This window comes from Brachypodium distachyon, chromosome 2, assembly GCF_000005505.3.
Source record: "Brachypodium distachyon strain Bd21 chromosome 2, Brachypodium_distachyon_v3.0, whole genome shotgun sequence".
In the NCBI taxonomy this organism is placed as follows: Eukaryota; Viridiplantae; Streptophyta; class Magnoliopsida; order Poales; family Poaceae; genus Brachypodium; species Brachypodium distachyon.
Genome location: NC_016132.3, coordinates 1,357,319 through 1,365,226, shown reverse-complemented (window position 1 = coordinate 1,365,226; position 7,908 = coordinate 1,357,319). Strand labels below are relative to the sequence as shown.

The window sequence follows — 7,908 nt, the reverse complement described above, 5'->3', positions numbered from 1 at the left end:
GGCAGTACACCAGCTTGTTAATCTCGAAATTTCGAGGCCTAAGCTTTCTAATCTCGTTCAACTCTAGGCGTTTTTTTTTTGTTTTTTTTGCTGAAACACATTTGGGCATCGGCTTTGCTACATTGAAGAAAAATTTTAGCAGCAGCAGAAAAGTTGATGGTACAATCGTGACACTCGAGAACTGCAGCGTGAGAGCTGAGAGCTCCGCAAATACTCCTGTTCATGTTTCACAACTGAAACCCTGATGACAAAATATTGTTTGAGAACCTTTTATGCAGTGTTACAACCCATTTTCATGGAATTTGTTTTTACAACTTCAAGGCCGGGCGTTTTCGAGTGATAGTTTCTCCATCTACTGTACTTACTTACTTACAAGCACGTATATATATCCTACGGACGTGAAATAATTAAGGCTTGACCGACAAAAAAGAAGGGCTTAAGCTTTGCCATCTCGCTCGTGGAGTTTTAGCTGTTGAATCTAAACTAGAAGGGCGTCCTTGCAGGACCAGAGGATGTCCTGATGATTTCAGAACCAAGCTCGTGTATCTTACTCAGCAGCACGGCCTTCTCCCGCTCCAGCTGCTGTATGTACAGCTCCTGCTCGTCCTGGACGCCCTCCACCTCCGTCAAGGCCAGCGACACCGCCTCCGCGTCGCCCCCCTCGTCGACCAGACCCGCACATTTCTTCAGGCTGTCTCTCATCTGTCCAGAAATTTCAATTCATTCAGAGGATGCTCATCACACGGCGTATGATGATCGTCGATCCCGCAGAGGAGAATTAACGTGGCAGGAGTAAACAGCAAAGCACATAGATATATATGCATTCAGTCACCTGTGCTGATATCTTGTGTCCTTTGCCAAGGGCGGATGCAGCTGTCTGTAAGCTGGCTTTCCTTTTCGGGTCCGTGACTCTCCGCGCGATCTTCACATGGATCTCTCCGCTCCGCACACCTTGGAGCGGTATCCATTTATCAGCGGGTTGATTCGGGAGAAGCATGCTGTACTCGACGGCGCAGTTGCCTATGCTGGCGGTTGGAAGGACCGCGTTGTGGTCCTTGACATGCAAGATCAGGGGCTCTCCGGTTTCCGCAAACTCAAATGTCTGGTTCCAGTATGGAGACAGTGTCTTGTAAATGACCTGCGTGGAAAGAAATATTGGTTTAAACCGGGTTGCCTAGCAACTTCAAGTAAGAGATTGACCTTAAGTCTCCAACCTCGGATGTAGAAGAAGTGGCAAAGGCACGATTGTATATATGCTAATGAACTTTCTGGCAATCCAACAGAAGCTCTTAACAGTACGGCTAAGCACAGACTTGTACTGGTTGCGGATTTTGACTAATCCGGAGTAACTTGACGCATTATCTAATATTAATTCATGTCACATACTACCACGCTTCTTTGCTATGGTACTGGCCATATTTTCTCTACGTTAACTAAAACCACTCAGATATTCAGTATGACTTGTGCCATGCCTATTGGGACAGATTCTATGCAACAGACAAATGAAACTCTTATTCATGAAAAATATCAGTAGAATTTATCACCAGACCTTGGTTCGCTGCTTCTTGTTCCCATACTGCACCCTGACATAAGGATCACTAGTTCCTCTCAGATCAGCAGCAACAAGATCCCTGGCTTCAATTACTACGAGCTCAAGCCAGCCGGCTTCAACTTTACTGCTTGATCTCTGCAAAAAGAAGCACGGCTTAGATTTCAATAGCACAAATCAGCTGACAAAATGGTAATACACATACCTGATTACTCACAATTATGGAGGGTTTCATATGTACTACTAAAAAGAATACTGAACATCACAATTTAAAGTTTCTGGTAGGATATTTCCTTGCTAAATACTGGTGAGTGGAGACAGTCTTACACGTTCAAGTGCTTAAGGATGCATACCTTCAGACTGTCGTTCTGATCATTTTGTATTGGCTCTATTTCAAGCCTGATCTCTCCTGAATCTACTTTTTCAAGTGGGACCCAGACATCTCGGCTAGCACCATATAAAAGGCCCTCCAAATTTACTCTTGCACTACCAATGCTATCATCACCAAACGTATCTGAATTATAGCATTTGATCTTCAGATATTCACCACCAGCAAGCTCATCAAACTCAAACTTGTCATTCCAAACTGGTCGAACTGTCTGGGAGAGTGTCTTTGTTTTGTATAGAGCCTGATGGCATAATCTGAGGTTAGAATACAAAATTATATGAACTGAATGTATGTTTGTTAGTGCAACTAAAGTTGTTAAAGAAAAAACCTTTCCATACTGGAGCTTCACATAAGGATCACACTTTCCAGATTTACTATTTACTGCAAGGGCCCTACCCTCCACTACTTTGACTCTGAGCATCCTTCCTGTCCTAGATTGAAGCTTAGGGGATCGATCAGGAGAAGACTGAAATCCGTTGCTCAGAGAATTGCTCAATGTAACTGACCCATCAGTGAATTGCCATTCTTTTAGCACAAGGCTGACAGTTAACTGCAAAGAAAAGAATTTGAAATAGTGTGCATGGAATTAAGAGCAAAGCTAAAGCAAGCCTTCATAAGGAAAAATGAACTAAAACAAGCAAAAGGCATGGAATATATAGCAAAGCAAGTCAATCCTGTAGTTAGCCAGTATGTAGTCAGAACACGTAAGCACCCATAAGAACAATCCTTATGCCAATTTGATTCGAAATGATGTTAGCACCCCTACCTAAAAATTCTTCAACATTCAAACTTTTAATGACAATCCAAAAACATATGACAGAAAAGTTATAACCAATACGCTGGCAGGTCATGCCAGTGTGCCAGTTGGCATGTCTTGGACTAAAGATGAACCACTTCATAGATGTGCCTATGAAGTTGTTGGACCTACTTGACCTCACCATGCAAGTTTTTTTTAAGAACAGTGGGTGCAAGCTACTCATACAAGTTAGCAAGGTAGCGCAATCGTATACTAATAAAGAAAACCTCAGGTAAGAGTAACTTTTTTTTTCTGATGGATCATGAAAGTTAGCCGCTAATATGATTACATTTTCATCAGTGGTGCATTCATGCATTACAAGTTAAACATTATTTTGGTCTAAAAACAGGTTATGTTATGTGACAAGAACTCATGATACACGGATAGTTTATAAAAAAGACATGACAACAAAGGGGAAGTTACCTCGCCTGTGATATCCTCAAATGGAACCACCATTCCAACTTCTTTCCCACAATGCTCAGCATGCCTTGCGACCACACCAGAATTATGTCCTATAGCCCAAAATATCGTTGAACCATCTAAAACATACTTGACCTGTTTAAGTCAATTCTCAGTGTCCTTGGGTATGTGGGAAGAACCTCAAATGTCTCAAGTGGTGAAAAATATAATAAAACAAGAAGAGCACTGTCTCAACCCTACCTTTATCTCGCAACTTGTCAGGTAATTGAATTTAACACCACCAGAATCCAGTTCATACAGATTAAACTTGACAACACCTGTCTCTCCGTGCAGTACCATGTTAAATGTGCTATTCCATGTTGGATTTGGACCCTCACAAGTATTTGTTTTTCTCATCAAGTTGCCAACTTCTACTTCAATAAATGCATGTGCTACCTTGTTATCAAAAATCAAACATGCATTGCTTCCACTTGAGCTTTGGCGCTTCCCTAACTCATTGGTTGTGCCCTTTCTGCGAAGATTACTAGCTGATACAACAGTAACCGAAAGAACACCGCCAACTGCTTGTTTCTTTAGATCTACCGGTGGCAAAGAAAAACAGAGACGGCGAGGCTCAACCATTGTCTTCCCTATGGTTTCAGTCAAAAGCTTTACCTGGATGATTCACGAAGCATGCATTAGATATGTCAACTCAGTTTAGCTTCCAAATGTCATTACACAGGGACCACCACGATTACATTTAAAAACTGCAAAGATATCAAAGTCTAAATTAAATGGTCCACATAAACCCACCAGCCATGTTGAGACGCCCGGTAACTCCATTCCAGGAACTGCTTGGCTTCCACCACTTCCAAATGCTACTCCTATCCTGACTTCTGGAGTTGATTCAAAAGAATAGAGAATAGCTTCACCATCAAGGATGGGGCTCAGTAGAAGCTGCAAAAATGTAATTCAAATGAGATAGTATCAGAAACTCAATCTTGCACAAGTAGGGTGCTGCAACCCAAGTGAGAAAAATATTATTAACCCTAAACCCAAGATAAAAGTAAATAACAGTTTTAACAATTGCAGAGACAAAACAAAAATCAAACATTCAAATCTATGCAAAATTGAGTAGGCCTAACAAAAATTTGTTTCCTGTGGAATAACACAAGACACCATGTCCTTGCAGTAACAAATGCTTATAAAGTTAACTGTATGCTAAAGCTTTATTTCCAGTGTCAATCACTCAGAATTTGAAATGGCTCTTGAAAACAACTTGTTTCATCATTGCTGTTAATGGTAAGCCTCTTGGTATCATTAAACAAAGTTGAAATATCTCACTTTCAAAATAGATAATAATGGTTAGCAAGAGCATAACCAATGAAGAGAGAAAAATACATACATCTCCCTTGATGTGGATGCTGTTTACAACAATGCGAGCAGTGCCAATTAGTGGATTTGCTAATTTTGCCAAGAACATTACACTCATCTCGTGGCTATCCCAATCAAAACCCAAGGTCATGACTTGCTGCATAACAAAAAAAAAATAGAGTTAAGTTGTACACCTAATAAATGCATCGTAAAATAAATACAGCTTCCTTCTACAGTTCCACCTATCCTCCTTCTTAGAAGATAACATCTTTCAAATAACTAAGGCTACTGGGGAAGAGCTGCTCAACTTGTTTGTGCACACAAATATTGCATAGTTATCATCATAATCACTGAAGACTTACTCTTTATGTTTGGGCTTTCAATATAAGATGAGTGTTAGGCCTTTTTCATTAATGATATTGGTGCATCTTTGATCAACCTTTTTCACTATAGTATTATTTTTCAGTCAGTTCAATAAGTTAATTGAACATCGAAACAGCACCGGCAAGATTTGGATTTTGAGACAACAAATAACTATGGCAAATAAACTAAATCACTGCACATAGCTCTACAGGGTGCAGACTACAAACCGCCTGGGCAGACAGATGACCAGCACCTGAATTAATATTTCGTCCCTCTTAAGTAACTCATAGATTTCTAACTTTCACATCATACGAGACGCAGAATATGTCTGACCTGGTCACCTGAAGTCATCCAGCGCATGCCCTGACTTCCCAAGGTAGGTGGACAAGAACCAAGTGAGAATTCCTGTAATTCTATTTTGTCCTGGGGATGTGAGAGCAAGATTTTAGTACTGCAATCAGAGTAGCAACAGAAGAAGAAAAACAAATTACCCAGAACTTACTATCAGTTTTGGTCTTCGATTTTTTAAACGTCTCTGCAAAATTATAGAGCTCTAGTCAGCTACTTATAAAAAGTGCAGTATAGAAGCCATTAAGCAACATATCTTGCAGTACATTTGTTTTGTTGCAGAGATATCTTGCAGTACATATTGATCACACTAAATTAATGAAATTGCCAATGCAGTTGATTCTGGGTCAATCAACTTCCCCAAATCAAATGCAAATAATCTCAAGCTCAACCAACTCAGGTATCAGATGCTTGTCTACCGATCTACCCTCTAATGATAACTAGTCATTAGTACCTACGGTTATGATCTACTACAATTTTTAGAACTATGTGACTACTAACATCCTAGCATAAATTATTGACTATAGTGGATATAGATATCTTCCCAAAATCACAGTACATTGGTTTCATATCACTTTGATTTCCATGAGCTATAGCGAGCAAATATGAACAATGATGCAAAAGCTGACCTCAACAGTAGACTGAAACTTCCTTGACAGTTTCGGTTCCATGTAGTTGGGCCAAACTTCTATCAAAAGTTTGTTCAACCACTCGCAAGGCTCTATTGGTGTGGTAGGCTACAACAGGGAGTTAAAATGAGTATGGGTGGATCTCCATGAATAAAAAGGAACAGAAATTTAGCAAAGGATCAGAACATACTGCCGTGTTCAGTATAAGGTGCTTCCATCTTTTGTTCAAATCTTCTATAGCTATCTTCCTTTTAAACCTCCCATACTGTATACAAATAAGTGATACAGAAAAATGTTGATTACAAAAACTTCACAACCCAAAAAAGATTAGCACTTCCTAGTAAAAACAAATTATAGTCCAAGCAACAGTTTTTCCATCAAAAAGTAGTCAGCGCTAAATTGCAAAGTAACATCTGAAATTCTGAATGTCGAATCCAATCCCAGAGTCGATACTGCTTGGCGCTAGCAATTCTAAATGACATCAAACAAACTGAGCCAGACCACAGCCTATGGATCAATAAATCTGAAATCTGAACACCACAGGAGAAAAAACTACCTGAATCGTTGCCCAAACGGCAGCTGCAAGGGGAACCCAGTTGGAGAATGGCACAACCCACCGTTCGAGAAACCACGCAAACAGGCCAAGCGGGATCAGGAATGGGAGCAAGGGCTGCTCCACCATGACATGGTTAAAAAACTCCAGGGCATCCTTGGCATGCAATTTCTTCAGCCTCTTCTTAGCCATCTCTGCTCCCTTCTCTGTATGGCTTCAGTAACAAGCTGCCCCTTACCACTCTAGTAGGATTCCACACACTGACACATACACACCTTGGTACAGGTACCTCGGTTGCTTTATGCCTTTGTTTCCATTGGTTCCTGTCTTCTTGAGTTCATGTAGTCTTTTCCCACTCACTCTTCAGCACTGTGAGTTGTGGATACCTGTCCACCTGCAATTTGGCTCGAATTAATGCCCACAACAAGAGAAGACACCTAAGGGAACAAACATGAGACGATTATGACATATTGCTCCCCCCACTAATAAGATCTTTCACCTGCCCTTTCTCCGCCCCACGTTGAGAGAGAACCACATGTTCCCAGGAAGAGAAATCCATGTGGACTTTTCTCACAGTACTACTACAAAGCATCAAGAACAGAATTGACCCAGGCGAGTCTCCCCATCCAAGTCAATTGCTGAATAACGAGCCTCCTAGACCACGGAAAAGTACTAGAGGGGAAGTCCTACCTACGGCACCATTGCAATCTACTGCATTCATATCTTAAATTCTGAACTGTCATCTCTACGACAGGGATGAACTAGGCGGCAAAAAGTAACTGGCGCTTAAACACGAAGCAAATTTGCAACTGTATGAATGCAAAGGAAAGCCTTCCGAGATCGAACCAACCCAGCGCTGCAAACTCCTCCAGCAACCGCTCCCAAGAATCCTCCTTTCTTCTCAAAGAAGAAGACAGACAAGAAGAAGAAGATGCATCCTTCCCAATCCAGCCCACGGCGGGGCGCGGACGCGCCCGAGGACCAGATTGGGCGCCGTTACAACCTCGATCTCCGGACCAAAATCACGAGGCTCCTCGCCGCCGGCCGCCGAAACCTCCGCGGTACGTACGGGACAGGGAGAGAAGGGGGAATTTGTTCTGGGTTGGTTGGACTTGGGATCAATTGGCGCCCGGATTTGGGTAGGTTCCGAGCCAGCCCGCGCTGGGTTGCAAACGTTGGGACGGGGACGGAATGCGTCAAAATTTGGATTTTGGATTCCTCGCCCAGGGACAGAGAGAGAGGGGGGGGGGGGGGGGGGGGGCGAGAGGGAGAGGGAAGTTCAACCGCACCCCCTTCCTGCTCCTACTCTCTGACAGCACGAGGCTTCGGTCGGAATTCCATAAAACAAACAAAATGGAAAGGAAAAGTCGGCGTTTGTTTGTGCGTGTCGCCGTCGAAAGCGCCGGGTCTGGCAGAAGAGAAAAAGAGGAAAGAATTCCGTTGCGGTGGTGGAGGTCGCCGTCGACGATCTGTCATCGGTGTGTCACGTGCTGACATGCGGCCGGATGA

The 7,908-nt window shown here is 42.4% G+C and overlaps 1 protein-coding gene across 2 annotated transcripts; it reads right to left on the bottom strand.

Moving 5' to 3' along the window:
- Positions 1-203: 203 nt before the first annotated feature.
- Positions 204-7,652, bottom strand: LOC100846707 (extended synaptotagmin-1). 2 transcript variants are annotated; one of them, XM_010232103.3, is made up of 15 exons: positions 7,246-7,652; positions 6,403-6,793; positions 6,037-6,111; positions 5,847-5,954; positions 5,372-5,404; positions 5,203-5,292; positions 4,538-4,663; positions 3,946-4,089; positions 3,394-3,807; positions 3,157-3,288; positions 2,266-2,487; positions 1,903-2,178; positions 1,550-1,687; positions 833-1,138; positions 204-702 (listed from the first exon to the last, which is right to left on the bottom strand). In XM_010232103.3, the coding sequence occupies exons 2-15, from the start codon at positions 6,589-6,591 to the stop codon at positions 484-486; spliced, it is 2,472 nt and encodes an 823-aa protein (XP_010230405.1). In that variant the 5' UTR covers positions 6,592-6,793; positions 7,246-7,652; the 3' UTR covers positions 204-483. The 2 variants fall into 2 exon arrangements, with proteins under 2 accessions (XP_010230405.1, XP_010230406.1); XM_010232104.3 differs by having other exon boundaries at positions 7,250-7,652.
- Between the last annotated feature and the right edge of the window lie 256 nt (positions 7,653-7,908).

Coding starts and splice junctions, on each gene's coding strand:
- LOC100846707 (XM_010232103.3), bottom strand. CDS start 6,591: ATGGCTAAGAAGAGGCTGAAGAAATTGCATGCCAAGGATGCCCTGGAG. Junction 2,179..2,265: donor TGAAGCTCCAGTATGGAAAG/GTTTTTTCTTTA, acceptor TTATGCCATCAG/GCTCTATACAAAACAAAGAC. Junction 703..832: donor GACACAAGATATCAGCACAG/GTGACTGAATGC, acceptor ATTTCTGGACAG/ATGAGAGACAGCCTGAAGAA.